The 20695-nt window shown below is 40.4% G+C and overlaps 2 protein-coding genes across 3 annotated transcripts in view; one reads left to right on the top strand and one right to left on the bottom strand.

Annotated features, from left to right (window-relative positions):
* Nucleotides 1–9844, bottom strand: part of ALG14 (ALG14 UDP-N-acetylglucosaminyltransferase subunit) — a 97777-nt gene extending 87933 nt beyond the window's left edge. The window contains exons 1-2 of the mRNA XM_047723662.1: nt 9563–9844; nt 4699–4850 (exon numbers count right to left, since the gene is read on the bottom strand). Of these exons, the coding sequence (XP_047579618.1) occupies nt 4699–4850; nt 9563–9698 (288 nt within the window). The 5' untranslated portion in view covers nt 9699–9844. The remainder of the gene's footprint in view (nt 1–4698; nt 4851–9562) is intronic.
* Nucleotides 9844–20695, top strand: part of TLCD4 (TLC domain containing 4) — a 125324-nt gene continuing 114472 nt past the window's right edge. The window contains exons 1-2 of one of the 2 annotated variants that reach the window (XM_047723658.1): nt 9844–9976; nt 17319–17515. The gene's annotated coding sequence lies outside the window, so the exon portion shown is untranslated. The remainder of the gene's footprint in view (nt 9977–17318; nt 17516–20695) is intronic. The other variant, XM_047723660.1, reaches the window with a different exon arrangement.

The following is a 20695-nucleotide window of genomic DNA, read 5'->3' as shown; positions in this document are numbered from 1 at the left end:
AACTCATAAAAAATAGATATATTCCTAGAAAAATATCTTAGCAAAATTGACTTACAAACAAACAGAAAGCCTAGAGTTTATAACCATGACAAAAAGAACACATCAGGGCCAGGTATTTTTATAGACAAGTTCTATAAATTTAAAAAGTATCTTCAAATTTATACAAATTCCTTCCCAAAACAAGAAGCTGTATACTCACATAATCAGATTAGTGTAACCTTGATACCAAAACTAAAGAACAAGACAAGAAAGGAAAAGTATAGGGCAATCTCACTCATGAACATTAATGAAATAATTCCTAAACAATTTATTTGCAAACAAAATCCAACAATGTGTTAAAATGTAACTCACTGTGAAGAAACTGGGTTTATTCCAAGAATTCAACAATAGTTCATACCTTATAATTGACCATGAAAATAGATAAAATGGGAAAAACATTACGATCAACTAAGATAAAGAAAAGATATTTGATAAAAATCAACAACCAAATATTATTTAAAATTAAACTCTTGGCAAATTTTTAAGATCATAAAGACTATAAGGATGACCACTACACTGCTTCTATTAATTACTGTTCTGGGAGTTCTAAAAACAAAACGGGAAAAAGAAATAAAAGGTATAAAGGTTAGAAAGAATCATAATTGTTACTATTTGCAGATGATATTATCTTTGTAGATAATAGAGTATAAATTACTGGAATTAATTAGAGTGTGGCAAGGTGGTTCTTTTAAGATCACTATACTCAAATCAATTATATTTTTATATATTGCAACACAGGAAATCCAATTAAAAGGTATACCACTTACAATAATAAGACAATGCCAGGTACACAGAATAAAAACAACAAAAGATATGCTACTCTCGTGAAGAAAATTAGAAATGGTACTGAAAAGCATTTAAGGAAACCTAAATAATGCAGAGACAGATGATGCCCCTGGATAGGAAGATATCATCATGTAGATTTAAGTTCTCCTCAAAATGACACACTGATTCAGTTCAATTAAAATACAAATTTCAACAGGTTTATTTGTGACCTTGCCAAAGCTAACTCAAAAACCTATGTGAAGAAAGAATCCCTAAGACACTTCTGAAGAGTGAGACTACGGGAGCTTGATATTAGGAATAGACAAACAAACCAGTCAACAAAGACGAAAGCCCACATACAGATCTTTACATACAGAGAAACTTGATATACCAGTGGTAGCACCGCAGATCAGTGAAATAGTATTTAATAAATAGTCTTGAGCTAGTGCTGGTAGCTTCTGTACCAGACCATGCAAATCTGATTGTTCAATTCTTGGCTAATGAGGGCTCTGCCAGCAAAGGTACTGATCGCTACTGATTTCTTCAATAAGACTCCTCCCCAGTCTCATGAGCTCCATGGAAGGTATAATGGATAGCTGCCTAGGGGGCTACAGGTACAACTCCCCTAAGCTGTAGTGAAAAAAGAGAAGAGTAAGTAGATTCTTCCCTTGAACAAAGCTTGGTGGGAAGGTGTCTCTCCACCTGGCTTCTCTCCCATATGCCCATATGGCATATGGCGCAGCCAACAGAAAGGACAACAGGTACGTTCATGTTAACACCCTCAATGGTCCGCCTCTGCATCTCTGAAGAAACTCTTCCCAGCTTCAGATTCATGAGTAGAGACCCTTTTAGGAATAAGACAGTATTTTTCCTCTAAAAATGGTTACAATGCCCCAGCAGTAAATTAATTGATGGAAGAAAGTAGTTGAACAGAGTTGCTTAGTCCTAACTGGTGGTACCACTTTGATAGTAAGACAAAATAATGGCACTTTAAAAATTCAAAAGCTTTGGCTTTTGTATTAAAGTGAATCAAAAACTTGTATGGACCTAGAGAGTACTATGTTAAGTAAAATATATCAGACAGAGAAAGACAAAGAACATATGCTTTCACTTATAATGGAATCTAAAAAAGCAAAAGAAACAAACAAAGCAGAAAGAGACCCATAAATACAGAGAAAAACTGGCATCTGCCAGAGAAGACAGGGTGAGGGATGGGCAAAATGGATGAAGGGGAGTGAGAGGTACAGGTTTCCAGTTATGGAATATGTAGATCACGGGAATAAAAAGTTATAGCATAGGAAATACAGTCAATGGTATTATAATAGTGTTGTACAGTGGCACATGGGAGCTATACTTGTGGTGAGCACAGAATAATGCACAGAACTGTCATATCACTGTGTTGTGTACCTGAAACTAGTGTAATATTGCGTGTCAGCTAGACTTCAATTAAAAAAAATAAATTAATTAATTAAAGTGAAAGACACCCAACTTACAGAATTCTAAAATGTCTATAACAATCTTCCTACAGGGGCCCCTGGGTGGCTCAGTTGGTTAAATGTCCAACTCTTGATTTTGGCTCAGGTCATGATCTCAGAGTCCTGAGACTGAGCCCCTGATGAGTCCATGCCGACCATGGAGCCTGTTTAAGATTCTCTCTCTCTTTCTCTCTCTCTCTCTTTCTCCCTCTGCCCCTCTCCCACTCTCAAAAAACACCCAAAACAAACCCCACAATCTTCCTGTATATAACAATCTTCCAAATGTTTCATTAAACCATGAAATTCAGCAAATAAACAATACATCTGCTGATGGACCTGGAGGGAAATAGTCAATGTGTATGCTAAATTAAAATTGGAGCCTCTAATTGGATGCAATTTTAGAAAGAATATATATGCCAATAATTGGGTAAAAAGATACTTGTTCCTCATGTTGAAAACAATAACAAATTGTAATTACTCAACTGCTATCTTTTTAAGTAGTCTTTATCACTGCTAAATTATAATACTATATTCCACTTGTATAAAAAAAATCACCATTGTATTCTTCTAATTCTCCAATTCTAATATACTCTCTAAGAAATTCAATGAGATTTTTAGTCTCTCGTGCCTTGAATAATCCCCAAAGCATTCTTTCTCACTCAGTTTTTAGGACTGGAAAAGAATGCACAAAAAAGGCAGAGTGGCCCATGCAGTAAAAGTTTTGGAGAAGACACGTTTAGGTAAGTGCCACGTATTAGGCGGACCTTATTTATACCCCTGGGTCTCCATTTTCTCATTTGTAAAATAAGGATGGTATTAGCTGACTTTCATATTATTAAAAGGATCAATTACACACACAGGGATGAATAGTGTCTCCCCAAAATTCCTGTCTATCAGGAATCTGTCAATGTGACCTGATTTGGAAAAAGGTCTTGTAGGTGGAATCAAGTTAAGAGGAGGTCACGCTAAATGAGTCTGGGCCCTATACCCAATGACTGTGTCTTTATGAGAAGGGAATGTGAAGACAGAGACACAGGAATGGCCCCATGACAATAGAGGCAGAGATTAAAATGATGTTGCTATAAGCCAAGGAATGCCAAGGAGTGTTGGCAACCATCAGAAGCTAGGAAGAGGCAAGGAAGAATTCTCCCCTAGGGTCTTCAGAGAGAACATAGCCCAGTTGAATCCTTGATTTCAGATTTTAGCCTCCAGAAATGAGAGAATACATTTCTGCCCTTAGTCACCCAATCTGTGGTACTTTGTTGCAGAAGCCATAAGAAATAAATACAGTATTGATTCCTAAAACAGAAATGAAGCATTTGGCTTATTGCCCACATAGAAAAAACATCCCATAGCATTTTGTTATGGCTGAATAACAGGCAGAATCTGCTCTCATTTAACATGGAATCTCCAAGGATAAAGTGTTTCTGTTAGGGATAATTTAAAAAGTGACCAAAACTCAACTGAAACAGACTTAAAAAGGCCTGGAGGAGGGGTGGGGTGAGGATGTGAGAGAGGAAATGAAAGGGAGCAAGAAAGGGGTGATATTAGTGGATCCTGAATTTCCCACACAGATGCAGCTGGACCTCTGCAGTGACTGAAGGCAGGACTCACCACCTGATTTCTCATTATACTCTTTCTGTGTATTAACGTCATTCTTTCTCCCAACTATAGTCTATCTTTACCCACCAGGTGAAAACATGACTGCCAGCAGCTCCCAAACTTTCTTTTCCACAGAGGGTGTCCCCAAAGAAACACTGCCTCCATTTTCTGGGTCCCCAAGTCCAAAAAGCCCAGAGAAATACTGAATAGCCTGAGCTGGGTCTGCTTCCACTCCTCAACTACCTGTTGCCGCCCCGTGACTGGGCAGGTACCAGAGGGAGGGAGGAATGGAGACAATCTACACAAAGAACAGCTCTAGTTTCCTTCCTTGATCAAGAGGTAGCTTCACTTTTGTTCTTTCACCCCTAATTCTGACCAAAATGCTAAAGTGAAGTGAGCAACCAGAGATAGAGAAGTTAATTTTAAAGGCAGATACAAATATGATTTGAAGAAGAAGTGGTCAGTCATAGCTACATCAAGAAGTGCAACATATTGATAAAGAACTTGAGCGAAGAGCCGATGCGCACATGAACGAGACGTTTTATGTAAGTTTGAACTTTTCCAGTTGGAATTATCTAAAAAACTCTTTCCCCTATTTAAAAAAATAAAAGAGAATATAAGAAATTAAGCTACCACTTGAAGATGTATCTTAAAGAGATTCTTATCTTTTGGTAGTAGAGGAAATTTATTTGATCAGCAATAAACATTTCCCTGCCCCTTGCGGGCGGGGCGCTGACGTTCCACGAGATTGTTTCCAGAGATAATTCACCTCAATATTCAACCTTTAACTCTCTTAGAAATAGAAATGATCACTTACCATGGTAGTGGGGTCTCTATCAGCTTGATTTTGTTCAAAAGAATGTATTTTATGGGCACTCATTTCATCAGTATCGGCAATGATATAATGTCTAGGAGAGTAAGCATTGGACAGGTTCTCAAGCAGCCTCAGGATCTCAGTGGTGTGCCCACCTGGAAAAAATATTGGAAAGCCTAAGATTAAGAAACCCACAGTGTAGTTACCAGAGGGGAGATGGGTGAGGGGATGGGTGAAATACGTGATGGGGATTAAGGAGGGCACTTGTCACGAGCGCCCCGTGTTGTATGGAAGTATTCAATCACTACATTGTATACCTGAAACTAATACTACACTATGTTAACTACCTGGAATTTAAATAAAAACTTAAAAAAAGAAACTCCCAATGGACATACCTATTTGGCTATGTTATACTAATGTTATGTTTTATGTATTTCTCAATAGGTGAAAGCAACATTTGGAAATAATAATCTACGCCCTTGTAGAAACACTACTTTCATATGGGGGAAGAGGGCATTAACTGTATAAAAATAAAACTGACACTAGCAGTAGGTGCTAAGGAGCACAAAGAAGTAGAAGACACAACTCCCATTATCAAGAAGGCTGGTAGGAGAGGGGAAAGACACACAGACATTTAAAGAGTAATGCAAGAAGACAACATGCAAAATTTAAATTGGGGCAGAGGTGAGGAAAGCAAATAGTTATGAAAGACGATCTCTGTAAGAGGAAGGGAGATCCCTGGTAAAGGCTGAGAGGACTTGAAAGGTGAAGCTAATGGATGGATAGGAGTAGGGAGGCCAAAGGCCAGGAGTGGGATTATTGGGACATGAGATGGTAAGAGCTGAGATGTGTGTTCAAGGACTGGTGGAATACTGTGAAGGAGGACGAGGGTGAAATCAGATCAGGAAAGTAGTCTGGAAAATGCAAAGATGGTCACCGGGTCACTGAAGGTTACTGTGCTGAGAAGTAATGTCAAGGAGGCATGAGCACTGACCCTCAGGGCTTGGGGCTTCCTAAGGAAGACTTCCGCTCAGGAATGTAACCCCAGCTCCTAAGAGAGGTCTCAGCAAACTACAGGTCGTCAAATACGTAGCAGCTTCACCAAACAACTGTTCGATTTTTGAAATTGTACAATCTCCAAAATTTTAATACTTTAATTTCAAAACCGTGAATTTAAAAATCGACTGTGTACACTGAGGTTTCCTTTGGAAGAAAAAAAATCCCAAAAGAACATCAACCGCTCATGTTAACGATATAGCATTTAAGCAAAGCAATCAAACTCCTTCTCAATGAGCCCTATCATACCCATTTCGTTTCACTTCACACTCTCTCAGCCTCAGCCAGGTTGATGTCCTGAACATTCTCTGTATTCATCTTATTTGTTACCTCCTCCTTGCCTCTGGTCAGTGTCCTTCCCACCTACTAAACTCTCCCCCACCGCTACTGTTGTAAGAAAGCACTTTCAGTAGTGACACAGTGAACATACAGAAGGATAATCAAACAAATTAAGTGTGTGGTTTCTCCCAACGCATGTATTTTCTTATAGTAGAACGGGAAGGATTACTCTCTAGGTTCCAGAAGGAATTAAATACAGAAATAAAATTGGCATAGATTACATGTGAGGAGGAATTAGAATCATACTTTATAACTTGTAACCCATCTTCTTGTCTGGGGCATGCAATTTACACATCTGATTTATACTAATTTTAGTATTTTTGTTTTTAGCCTTGAGAAAATGTGGTTTGCAAAGTAGGTACTTGTTTTCACAGCTGGACCAATTAAGGATAAAAAGGATAATATCCACATTTTCCACTGCAATTAAAACTTCATTATACCTGCTCTAACAGTCTTTTCTTTTTTTAAAAGGAAACATTTACTGAATACATTTTTTGATGATTTAACCTTGTCACTGAATAAAGTCATTAAAATGATGGGCTTTGTCTTCCATTTTACTCTTAATAACTATTAAGATATATTCTTTGGGAACAAAATCATCTCAGTTTTACCTTAGAATATTTCCAGAATCCAACCTTTCCCCCCATCTCCTTTCTACTACCCTGCTCCAGGCCACAACACTCTCACATCAGTTATGACCACGGATTCCTGGTCTGCTCCTCCTTCACTTGTCTATTCAAATGTCTACATTAGTCTGTTCTCAACACAGCATCCAGTGTGATTCTGTTAAGAGAGTTGATGAGTTTACCTCTGCTCAAAACTCTCCAGTGGCTTCCCTTCTCACATGCAATAAAAGGCATCTTGTATTTGACCCCTTAATTTATTACCTCATGGAGCTCATCTGCTTCTACCTGACTTAAGTCTACTCCCGCCACTCTGGCCTCCTTGCTGTTGGGTATCCGTCATCTCCTCAGGGAGGCTTTTCCTTACAATTCTGTGTAAAATGCAACCTCCTGTCCCTACGTCATAATATTTATGACCATACAATTTAATATGCAATCTAGTTATTTCTTTTGTTTTTCTCTCCGCTAACCCTTGCTCCACTAGAAGGTAAGCATGATGATGGCAGGGACTTCTGCTAATTTTGTTACTGCTGATCTTCAGTGCCCTTGAAAAAAGTAGGCATTCCTATTACTGAATGAGAGGGTAGATGAGCATATGGTATTAAATCTAAAATTTGCCTAAGGAAATCATATGATATTTCAAAGAAAAGTACTAATTTTGATTGATGTTCTTTGAAAATATGTGGTTGATTAATAATATTTTATGGAATCTAAAAACCAGACATTTTTTGGTATTCAAGGTAAACACTTGAAAATATCTTCCCCCGCCTCCAAAATTCTGGGCATGAACTATTAAGCTATTTGTCTGATTATAAGTCTTTCTTTGACTTTGATGATTCTTACAGGTCTCTGACCTCTCCCTACTCTGAATGGTTTGAATGACAAAGGCGCCACTTGTCAGACTAATTCTCAATCTTAATTTTGGTTCCCAGTCCACCAAATCTAATACTGTCAAGTAAATAGCTCTAACATCCATTTACCCATTTGCTCAAGACAGAAACATGAGTCCCAAGCCTTTCCTTCCCTCACCTCCCACTTTCAAACCACAAGTTCCTACTTGTCTCCCTACCTCAGTCTTTGTCAAAACATTCTCTTGACAATGCAGGCTGAATCATTTCTGTAAAAGCTTAGATTTAATTGAGTCACACTCTACTCAAAAGTATTTTAAAAGATCCTTTGCTACCAGGACTAACAACAGTCACCATTTATTAAATGCTTATCATATGCCAAGCACTCTGCTAAACACTTTTAATACTGCATTTAATCTCTCCTCACCTCATCCCATATTTTTCAAGGTTGAAACAGTTCAGTGAGGTTAACTAATTTGCCCAAGGTCACCAAGTTAGTAAGTGGCAGAGATGTGATTCAGCTCCAGGATTATGTCAGTCTAGAGCCTGTGGTCCTAACCCTTACATGGTATGAAGCAGTGGAGTAGTGCCAATAGCTTTATAGAGCATGGTTTACAACGCCCTTTGGGATCTAGACTGGGCTTACAGCTCCACATGGAACTCAAAGCAACAATGCCCTCCCACCTCTGGGCATTCCAAGTGCTATCAACTTCTTTTCACATCCTTCTAGTCTGCAAAATCTCTTCGGTTGATTCCTAGTCATCTTACAATTCTCAGTTTAGACATCACTTCTTCCAGGAACTTTCCTGTCTCAAGCTCAGATAAAATGGTGTCCTTCGTGAAGACTTCCATAGCAGTCTAAACTTCTCAGATTATAGGAAGTATCCATTTTGTTTTGTTTTGTTTTTTTCCCTATTAGTTTTTCTGTCATTTCCTTTTCATTCACCGCTGTATCCTTGTACCTTTCACACTGCTTCATTACCTAATCACCATTCCGTGGCAAGTAGTAGTAGTCGGTTTTGTTATTTCTAGATTCTAGCGTAGTGTCTGACGTCTCGATGGCTCAACATATGTTAAGTGAATAAAGTAATGAATTGTATTTGAGCATAAGTTTAGAACATTTGCTAATAATATAAATATTATTCTAACTGTATACAATTTCCTAGCATTTCTAAATCTACACAATATTTCTATCTCTGTCAGAACTTATCCATTTAAAATTGTGAGGGCCTGGGGTGCCTGGGTGGCTCAGGGGGTTAAAGCCTCTGCTTTCCGCTCAGGTCATGATCTCAGGGTTCTGGGATAGAGCCCCGCACTGGCATCGGGCTCTGGGCTCAGAGGGAGCCTGCTTCCCCCGCCTCTTTCTGCCTGCCTCTCTGCCTACTTGTAATCTCTGTCAAAAAAAAAAAAAAAAATCTATAAAATTGTGAGGGCCTGCAGAGCTGGTAGACTCTTAAACTGTATTACCTGATAGGGCAGCTTACTGTTCGCATGCTGACACAATATTCTCAAACGTGTATTGTTCTATGGTCAGTAGATAATTGTTTCTAACCTCATGGATTTGTATATTTATAAATGTGACAATTCACTCTGCCTCATTTATCATGTAGTATTCATGTTTCCTAAACTAAACACAAAATGCCTAGGTTAATAATGCAAAATGTCAATTTCTACTCAGGAAAATAGTAAGTTAGCATCATAAGGCTTCTGCGTCCTCTCTGCTCATTAGTAATTTGTTAAAATAACATACGCTACGTGGAAGCTTAATTACAGACAGGTGTAAGTTATTCATTTGTCGGTAAAAGATGCCTGGGCCGCGTCAGCAAACCAGAATTTTGCCCGGCTGGGAGGACCGGTTCCGGTTAACATAAGGGAACTACAAATCTCAGCATGCAATGCTCCAAAAAGTGCTAAGGAGACTAGATAGGAGCGTCGCGGTGTACTCTGGGGTTTGTAGTGACCGACCCAGGAGCGACTCGACAGTCACCGCCCAATACTTACCGGACCCAGCCACCACCAAGAGACTGCAAGACTGACGGGGCCCCAGGACCCGAGAATGGAGCACAACCCACAGCCGCAGTGCCAGCAGCGCGGCCACCGCAGCTCCCGCCGCTACTAGGATAAGGACGCTAGCCATGCAAAGAAACGACGCATGCGTACTATCTCCCGGCGCCGCCGCTCAGAAGCGGTCAAAGTTCAAGAAGTGCTGACGCGCCGGAGGCGCAAACGGGGCGTGTCGGCCTCATGACGGGCGGGGCTTGTCAGCGCTGGGCGGAGTTCATGGAGAGAGGCGGAAGTGCTGGCTCTGGGGACTTTGCTGGCTTCTCTACAGTCTTCCACGCGGCTGTCTCCCAAGCATAAACTGATATTCGGCGAGTTAAACGCAAGAGAAGTGTGATTTCCATCCGTGACGAGGTCAGGACACCTGTGCACCCTAAAGGCTCGGGAGCTCTCAAGTTAGGAGGTGTTCCCGCGCCACTAACTTTGTGAATTCCACCGGAGGCCAGCAGCATACATTGCCTTTTTCCTTCCTTTCCTCCTTCTTTCCTGCCTTTCTTCCTTCCTTCCTTCCTTCTTTCCTTCCTTTCTGTCCTTTTTCTTTTCTTTTCTTTCTTTCTTTCTTTTTAAACGCCAAGGGAAAAGTTTCTGTTGCAACACGCAGACATTACTGTGCTTGCCAGTAAAAGTTACTTCTGTGCAAAAAAGTAAATTTAGGGCCTTCATCAGAATCTCTTTCTGGATACTCGTATTTTTAACTTTTCTAGGCATTTTCACAGACCTGTGTGATCAGAGTGGCCAAGGGTGATCACCTCCAATTCTGCCATGATCCTGAGAGGAGTGGAAGCTCAGTGACTCAAGGTAGCAGAATAGAGAAGGCAGCGTCCAACAATTATTACTCAGTTAATTTTACCACAAAGCCAACACCTCCCGTAATCCCAATTTTGCTTTGTTGTTGTTGTTGCCTGTGTAATCCGTATTGCAGCAATATAAGAATATTGAGATTACAGAAGTCCCCTCACCCCAAGTATAATTTGCCATTAGTGCCATAGAGACTGTAGATTGGACAGGGCAAGTACACAGATGAATAAACAGGTCCTGAAAGATAAAACAGTTTGCTAAAGTGAAATATTACATAGGAGTATCATGGTATTCCATTTCTAAATTTCAGGCTTACTTGATTATCACACTTGCCTAGAGCCTAGAAGTGTCTTTTAAAATGCAGTCTCTCAGGAGAGACCTGGGATCAGGTTATCTAACCAGTGTGTCAATGTCTACCAGCAGTCAGGGAAACATTTAGGATTTGGTAGCATCATTTTCTGGCTGATGGATTTCGTAGCGCTTCCCATATTCAGTCTTCCAATCAAATCCTCTTAACCCTACACCCTCACAATAAGGCCAAAAGGTGAATATTACTTACCTCTTTAAGGACAAAGACGGGGATTTTATAAAAGTAAAATGGTTTGCCTAAGATTTTTCAGCGAGGAAGTGGTGGAGAAAGTTTATAGTTGCATGCTTATAAGTTAGTGCCTCAAATTTTGATGAAATCAGAATCCCCTGGGCTTATCAATACATAGTTCAAAGTCCAGAGGTAGGGCCTCTGGCACAGTGTAAAAAAACAACTTAAGTATATTACAAAGGATGTAGTTTTCTTTCATCTGCCCACTCTGCCATTCCCAGCAATGGCTTCAACCTAAGAATCTCCCCTCATACTTCAAAGAAGATGTTAGTGCCTCAGAAATTACATCCAGATGGGGAAATTTCCAGAGCCAAAAAAGGACATAATCTTGTCGTTGGGTCTTTCTTTTTAAGGGTGAGGGAACTTTTTCCTGAACTCATCACAGACTTTCTTTCACACTCTCTGGCCATATTTATATCACTTACTAACTAATAAAAGCTGGCTGGCATAGGGTGGAGCATGGCATATAGCTACGTGTTGTATCTGGCTATTTGATGAAGGGTGGGTACTGAACACAATGGTCTCTTGGAGAGAAGGAAGTTGGAGAGGATGGTAGAGGAGAGATGATTATTGGTTAGGCAAATAATAGCGTTTGGATTGCTGTGAAAATATTGTGCCCAAATGGCTTTGTAACCTGACACAGGCAATGCAGATGTCAAGCATATTAATAATTACTAGACTGCAGGTCTCAGAAGACACTCTTGCATTCTCCTTTACCCCATCACCTCACTTCTGTAATTACCGGTATCTGTAGGAAATATCAGCTTGACCCCATTGGCATGCAGCTGGAATGAATGAGGATGATGGAACATTTAGGGCTGCCAGTAAACACAGCTAATCAAAGAGGGAGGAGTAGCAGATATTGTTTGGAATTATTGCTTGAGTTATTTTGAATTAAGGCTAGGGTCAAACTGTTGGGTGTTTCTGACAAGGAAGTTGAGTGCAGAGAGGAGCTGGTGGCAGGCAGGGACAGGAACAAAGTTGGGAACTCCTGAACAAAATCAGTGTCTGCTGGTCTGTGACAGGCACAAAATGTGTAGGTAATCAAGAGGTCAAGAAGCTGTACTGGATTAATCAAGAAAGGCAAAGCTGAATGACAAGAAGCAGGAACTAAAATTTCTCTTGGGGAGTAAATTGCACTGACCACATAGATTACAGATGCATGGAAGTAAATTAGTGCTATGAAAGCATGAAAAATATATTAGTAATTGACAAAGTGAGTAATGATACTGAGCCATAGCCAAGTGTAAGTAAAGTCTGTCTGGGAAGTTATGTGTATTATCTTTTTAAATCTATTTTCTAAAGCTTCTGTGCAAATATCTATTATTCATGAATATCAAAAAAAGTAAAGATTATTTTACACTATTCAGTAGGATTGTGCCTGTTAATTTTTTCAACATATTTAATGAGCACCTGCTATGTGCTGGATCTAGGTACGGGGAACTTGTATGGATAGGACAATAGCCCAGACAAGAAACTTAGACTAGAAAGATGATAGTGTAAGTAGAACACCATTTGAGAAGATTTCAGATATATTTTACGACTAGAATTATTAAATCTTGTTGATGGATTAGATATTGGGAATCAAGACAGCTCCTAGAATTTTGGCTTCAAAACTGGTTGGATGGTGTCATTTGCTAAGAATAGATGGACAGGAAGAGAAACAAGCTTTTGTGGGTAGGCACAGGGGAGGAGAGGATGAAAATGAAGTGTTCTTTTTTGGTTGTTAGTTTGAGTAGCCTGTTAGACATCCAAGTGATTATGTCAAATAGGTAGTTTCATGCACAAATCTGAAGCTTGGGTCAGAACTAGAGATATAAATTTAGAAGTCAACATATACGTGGCACTGAAAGCCATGAGACTGGGTAAGATCACCTAGGGAGGGAGTCTAGGTCAGTCCTGTGCAATAGAACTTTCTTCAACAATGGAAAGATTTTATGTTCATGTTGCTTACTATCTATATGTGCCCATTGCATACTTGAAATGTGGCTAGTGAAATTGAGGAACTGAATCTTAATCTTACTTAATTTAAATTATTTTAAATTAAAGTACACACATGTGGCTAGCGTCAACTACATTGGAGAGCTCAGGATTGAGAAGAATATGGGGTCATTAACATTTAGAGGTCTGATAAAGGAGATTTAGCCAGTAAGGAATATAGAGAAGGGATAGCCAGGGAGATAGAAGGAAAATCAGGAAAGAGCAGTGTCCATAAAAACTAAGAGTGGAAAATGATTCAAGAGTGGGAGAGCAGTCAGCTATATCACATGCTGATCATAGCTGGGATCAGATGACTTGAAAACACATTTGTCACTGAGGATCTAAGCAAAAGCAGCATTGAATCACGTAGATTGCCTTGTAGAAGGCAGTTGGAAATGAGAAGAAGAGAGAATGGGAGATGAAGAAAAGCAGTGTCTTTAGACAATTATTTCAAATTTTTCTTTGAAGGGGAATGGAGAAATTAGATGAGAAATGAAGAGAATTTGGAATTGAGGAAACTTATTTTTTAAGATGGGAGTTACTGGGCATATTCATTTGAATTTTATAATGATCCAGTGGAGGAAAATTGATGCAGGAGAGAAAGGGAACGAGAGTAGGAACAAAGTTCTTCAAAAGATGAAGAGGGTTGGAATATACAGCACAAGTGGAGGGGTTGGGCTTTGATAGGAGGGGGGGACCCTTATCCCATGGTAACAGGGTATAAGGCAGAGGTATAATGCAGGTACTGGGAGGCTTACAGATTTGGTGGTGAATAGATGAGGCTGTGGAGGTATGGGATACAGAGTGTGAGAGGCTCTAGGAGAAGTTAGGAAATAATCATCTTGAAAAGTAATTGGCATATTCATCAGGATTGGTGTAGGATTTCTGGGCAGATTGGAATGCCCATTTGAAGCTTGTGATGATAAATTTAGAGAGAAATCAGTCAGCATAATTTTATGTCTTTTTCCCCACTGGAAAAGGTAAATAGTTGGCTTTAACCAAAGTTTGATTTTTGACAGGTGACTGCATTAGTGAGATAAGATTATCTCACTAATAATCTCACTCTTAAGGGAGCAAGGTCAATGGAACTTTCTCTGGACATAGGAGAGTGGATGAGTAGTGACAGAATTTAAGGTCAGGATTGGAAGCCTAAAGAGGGTTGAAAAATTGCAATGAAAGAACTAGAGCCACTGAACTTTAGAGATAAGAGGTGGCGGTCAGAGGGTGGGATGCTTGAAGTCAATATTGTGTTATTACTGATAGTAGTTTTTAGGGCATAACTGTAAGAATGGCTGAAAAAGATACCCGGGCCACCCACATGGATGCCAGAGTCACTAAGGGGTGGAGAGGAGGATGAGCTCAAGTTTTTAAAAAGTAAGAGTTTGAAAGATGATAGCAACCAAAAAGAACTTGGGGCAAAAGCGGGATATCTTCCATTAGTCCCTCAAGATTCACTCTCCTCTGTGCCATGCAGCCATGGGACCTGAAACTTATGGATTCAGTCAGCAGTTTCCTTGCTGTCTGGTTCTGGCTGAATTTGGCCAATTGGGAGCCTCAGCAGATCTGATGTAGGGAGGCTGTGTCCCTGAAAAGGGGGAGAGGGGTCTCTGCTCTTCAGCATGGCTTCTACACCTCTTTCTCCTGGGCCCCAGAGCTCCCTTTCCTTACTTCTTCAGGCCAAGGGGTGATGACAGTTCCACTGTACTAGCCCTCAGTGACTGCACTATCCCTTGTGCCTTCCTTCCCTCATTCATACCTCTGCAAATCACCCCTTTATTAAATCATCCTCAACTTAATAGAAGTGTGCCATCTGTATCTTATTGGGGTGGTACAACTGCATGACAAGAACTTCAAAGGAGCTGGAGTTTTTGAAAGAAGGAGAAATAGTTTGGAAGCAGGGATGTGGACCAAGAGTTTTCCCATCTCCTGTGGGTATGTGAGAAACAAATGGCCTCCATTTGAGAGACCTATTGAGGAGTAAGTCTTCAGCTTCTGCAGGGAAGTAGAGAAATCATTCAAAATGAAGTTGAAGATACAGGGGAGGTTTGCAGGTGACAGAATAGGAGATCCAAAGTATGTTGTGCAAGGGTTTGAAGGATGGTGAGGAATTAGAGTTGGGTCGGATTAGGGGATTTTAAAAGTAACCGTGGAGATAAGAATCAGGATGATAATGGCTAGTCTGGGAGGCTTCAGGGGCTTGGAATAAGTAGGGATGAGGGCAGCCTCTCAGTTCATTTCAGTTCAACTCTATGAGTACCTAGTATGTACAGCTCACTGGGTACAGTGGTAAGGCAGTAACAGTTAATACCCTAGCAGTGACTCAACAATGAGCCTGACTATGTGAATTGCATACCTCTTAACAGGGCCTCCTAGAGAAAAGCCACCCAACCCTTGCTTTCATGGGCTGTCTTGGAGTGTGGGCCACTAGGGACCCTGGCATGTAGGCACCTTCCTAACAGAGGTCAACAGTCTTCAGTCCTAATGAAGGTAGTAAAGTACAGATAAAGAATGAAGCTCTTCAAGAGCCAGGAATACCACTTTGGTCAGCATTATGTGTGCCTGTGACAAGGTAAAGCTGGAAGGGAGTTCTTAGTCTGGGCCATAGACAGAACTGTGGCTACCAGTTCTCATGGTTGTATGCCTTACCATTAAAGATCTTCTGGAAAGTGTAGGATAGGTGACACAAATTGTCCCAGTACAAGCCAAAACTATAGACAAGACTTCTTTTTTCCTTATCAAATATACTAATAGATGTTTAAGTTGCAACCTTTTCCTGGATAAAGCCACTTGCTAGGATTCCTTGAATGCTAACCCTTGAAGGCTAAGGCCATTGTTAATATTTAATTGGCATTGACTGTGTACTTACTAGTATGCCAGGCACTTAGAACTGAATTAACTGATTTTCATAATAACCCTAATGAGGTAGACATTGTAACGATCCCATTTTTACAAATGAAGATATTAAGGTACAGAGAGATCATTTGCTCTAGGTCACAAAGCCAGGGATTGGCAGTCAGGATTCCAAAAAGCTCATACTCTTCCCTTCTACAGTATCATCAAAAGAATTTATCGTATACTTATACCAGCTGTTGTGCTATATATTAAAGAAAGGAAGATAGAAATATACTTTACTATGATTGACTTTTCCTTTATAAAGTTAGAGCTAAATAGGAGGCAAAGGATTTTTAAAAAGTGACCTTTTCAGGGGCACTTGCCTGGGTCAGTCGGTAGAGCATATGACTCTTGATCTAGGGGTTGTGAGTTCAAGCTCCGTGTTGGGTGTAGAGCCTACCAAAAAAAAAAAAAAAAAAAAAAGTGGCTTTTTCATTATCCAGTTAAGAATTGCTTTTCTGTTTTCTAGCTTTTTATCCAAGTGCATTCTAAAAGGATACTAGATTAAATAGACATTTCTGTCTCTCTGTCTCTCTGTATATAATCACTCTTGATTCATGCCTTGTTTAAAATAAATTTACAGAGCGATTACTAGACACACTAATTTTATTCTCTTACTTTATGTTCATTTATCTCAGGTACATCTTTCCAGATATATATAAATTCAGCTCCAGCCCTATATACATACAAACTGCCTTATCAGTTCCAACTTTAGCAAGACATTGAAATCTTATTTAAAAATACATTCCCAGGGACGCCTGGGTGGCTTAGTCAGATGGGCGTCTGCCTTGGGCTCAGGTCATGATCCTGGGGTCTTGGGATTGAGTCCTGCATTGGACTCCTTGCTCAGCAGGAAGCCTGCCTCTCCCTCTGCTTGCTGTTCCCTCTGCTTGTGCTCTCTTTCTCTGACAAATAAATAAATACAATCTTAAAAAAAAAATTCCCAGACTGTCATGGTATCACACCACGTCATACTGTTTATTAATGACAACCACAACAATAATGGCTCCTTTAATTTTCAGTTACCATATTTTCAGTTTTAGACCTATAAAGTCAGAAACAATTCTGTTTCTGCACTAAACACTGCTTGTCTTTGAATCTTGCGAGTTAATTTTCTCCTCATCCCAACCCTCCCTCCCCGCAAAGCCTCTGCCTGGCATGCCTATCAGGTCTGTCTTTTCCTCACTGTACACCTGCCCTTTCTACCCTATCTTTCCCAAATCCTTTTTTGCTGCCACAGAGCTCTTTGTCCTTGGTAGAAACACACTGATGATACCTTCTCTCTTATCAGACTATACTCTGTTCCTGTGAATTTCAGATGCATGATAAAACATGCAGACTACCGTTCAGTAGGCATTTATAAACTTTCTCAACCACCTCTCACAGCCTTCTGTAAACTTAAGTACTATTATTATCCCCATTTTGTAGGTGAGGAAGTTGAGGCTTTACCACGCTAACTCATCACTGCTGCTGCTTCTTTAATTCGACTTCCTGTGGATATACTGTGGCCGGCTAGTGGCCTCAGGAATATGGTGATGTTACCTAGGGAGGGTACTTACTGCAGAAAACATCTTACATTAAGAAGAGGATAAGAAGAATGAAATATGCAGATGTGCTACTTAAAGGTTAGTGTTATTTTTCTCTTGCAGCGATTGTGTACATAGTATATGAATACATTTCACCACAGCAGGTAAATAACTCTTGCTGTGCCCTTTACCTGGTTTCTTGTCTGCGTCTCCAAGCTTGATTTAATGCCTTGTTCATCTTTCATCAACATTAGGTGCCCTATTTATTGTGAATCCCTTCTCAATGACAGGCTTACAGACAGGCTTGTTAATTTACCAATGACACTTTTTGATAGAAAGCTCAAATGACTTAGCTATTTCCCAGATTTAAGCTTTCCTTCTCCATACCAGTACTCCAGTGGGATCTTTGCTGGTTATATTTGTTTTGGAGTAAGTTAATAGACAACTTAAATGAACCTGAAAAAGTCTTACCACTTTGTAATACTTGATGAATATTTACCTAGGGAACTGTGGAATGCCTGTATCTTAACTTAGAAATTTAAAAGAATCTCTGAATTTCCCTTTCTGAACAGATGCTGTACACTGAACAAACCTCTTATGGTTGATGTCCTCCATTAATTATGCCCTTTCTTTCCTGAATCTCTAACCACTCTAACCACTGACTCTCGCCGTGTCTTTATCCTTAGCCTGTAATGCTCAAGTCTCCCCCATTAAAAAATAAAGCAGAATCAATAAAACCCTCCCTCAATCAGTGTGGCTCAGCATAACTCCTTTAAACTACCAGCCAGGCACAGCCCAACCACATGAAAATGGCACTCTAGTCTTTAACCACACCTTTATGCTTTTGCCAGAGTGTTTTTCCATTCCCAGTCTATCTTATGCAATTGGGCTTTTCTTGAAGCCTTCTAGTGAGCACAGAGCAAAGTTCTATTTCAAGTGTTGAGAGGTGGTCATCTGAGCAGGTAGCCAGGCAGCCAGTTCTTGGTGGACTCCTAACATATGGAGGTTCCTCTCAGCACGAAGAGGAAGTGTGGCCCTCTCAACACTACAGAAATAGGTATTGACTGATGCAGACCTTGCCCTAGAATGACACTGTCCTATGCATAAAGGATACCTCTATAATATACCGACCCAAAGAGTGTCTGAGTGTTTAAGAGCTTGGTTGAATTTGTGCTGACCTGACTTATTCCTGCAAAAGGAAACCGAGCCTTCCTCTGATAAAACTTGCAAATAAAGGGGAAACATTAGGTTTGCTCTATCTTAGCCAATCTTCCCTGTCAGCCACCACCATATGGTTCTGTAATAACTTTCTCAAAAGACCTAACAAACTGCCCAAGAAAGGAACTTTCAGGTGCCTCCTCCCCATTTTGTTGCATTTCTTCTTAGTCTCTCGGTCTCATCGTCTCTCTCATCCTTCAGAAATATTCAGGGGCGCCTGGGTGGCTCAGTGGGTTAAGCCTCTGCCTTCAGCTCAGGTCATGATCTCAGGGTCCTGGGATTGAGCCCCGCATCAGGCTTTCTGTTCAGCAGGGAGCCTGCTTCCCTCTCTCTCTGCCTGCCTCTCTGCCTGCTTGTGATCTCTCTCTCTGTCAAATAAATAAATAAAATCTTAAAAAAAAAAAAATATTCAACCACTTCCCACCAAGGGATACTTTATCCCTGGGTTTCTTTTTCCATATCCCAATGCCTCAGACTTAATCTGAATGAGCATTTTCCCCCCCTCAGTCATTTGGGACTCCAGAGGATAATGGGCTTAAGTCTCATGATTGGGTGAAGGTAAATCTCCCAGTAGTTGTTCAGTCTTCCCACCACTGTGATCTCTGTGCCATCTAAAATATAAGCACGTGTTGTAACAGCAATTATTTTCCTCAGAGACAATCCAATCCAATCCTTTCTCCATGAAATATTGCTTTTCTTAAAAGGATTTTGGCCTTATAGTATTGGAACAAATATTGCTACTTTCTCTGACACTTTAAAGAAACAGCACCAACTTTAATTAGACTTTAATAATTCTGGGTCTCTTTTTATGGGAGTTTGGGATGGCAGGGAGTCCTATTTTCAGTGTAATCTGCCAAACAAAAGTGCCCAAAGTTTATGTTCTATTGTTGCTGCTTCATGTCCCTTTTGTCCATTCATATTTATGGATTTATTGCCCCCCTCCTTTGATATTTTAAAGAGGGGGGGTTTTGCCCAAACTCCAGCTGTGCCAAGATATTTTGGGTCCTTCATTTCCACACCCAGCTTGGATACCCTGATTGTCTGATGAACAAGCAATCTATCCAAGCAGAAGTGCAATTACGGACTATGAGACTGGAGGTAGGTAGAGGCACTGTCTCTGGAGACCCCAAGACCCCATGACTATAGGATGCAACCACCATATCCAAGAGTGGTTCCCAACTTTGGGAGAACTTGACCAGCCTAATGTGCAGAGCACATTGCTATGCCAGCTGTTCCAATTACACATGATACATATGCTAGGCAGCTAGAACTGGGCCACCCTAGTCTCTAGAATCTCATACCCCAACTTGGTCCCTGGAGGCTGCTTCTCATCTTAGTCTACTTGCAAGTGGAGCTAGTCATAACTAGTTATCATCTTATCTCTTTTTTCCTAAAAACTCAGTGTTCTTAAAAGAGACTAGTCCAGGGGCACCTGGGTGGCTCAGTGGGTTAAGCCTCTGCCTTTGGCTCAGGTCATGATCTCAGGGTACTGGGATCGAGGCCCGCATTGGGCTCTCTGCTCAGCAGGGAGCCTGCTTCCTCCTCTCTCTGTGCCTGACTCTCTGCCTTACTTGTGTTTTCTCTCTCTCTGTCAAATAAATAAAATCTTAAAAAAAAAATAAAAAAAGAGACTAGTGCATGTTTGCTATCTCATTTTTCTTTGTTCATTTTCATTTCTTAATTTGCTGCATTCTAGCTTCTCCTATAGTTATTCACCAGTAACCTCTAGATTTTCAAGTCCAAAGAGCATTTCCTGTCCTAGCCTCTCTTGTCTTCTCTCAGGCAAGTGAAATTTTTTTCTCCCATTGACTTTTATTACTCCATTTTCTTCTGGTTCTCCTCACATCACTATTATTCTGTCTTGATATTCTTCTTAGTTTTTCTTTCTCTTTCTGCTTCCCTTAAAAAAAAAAAAAACTTATGAAATATATTTAGAAAATGCTAGAAATACTGGGCGCCTGGGTGGCTCAGTGGGTTAAAGCCTCTGCCTTCGGCTTGGGCCATGATCCCAGGGTCCTGGGATCGAGCCCCGCATCAAGCTCTCTGCTCAGCAGGGACCCT

The sequence above is a fragment of the Lutra lutra genome, chromosome 4, assembly GCF_902655055.1.
Source record: "Lutra lutra chromosome 4, mLutLut1.2, whole genome shotgun sequence".
Classification (NCBI taxonomy): Eukaryota; Metazoa; Chordata; class Mammalia; order Carnivora; family Mustelidae; genus Lutra; species Lutra lutra.
This window is presented reverse-complemented; position numbering and strand designations above follow the sequence as displayed.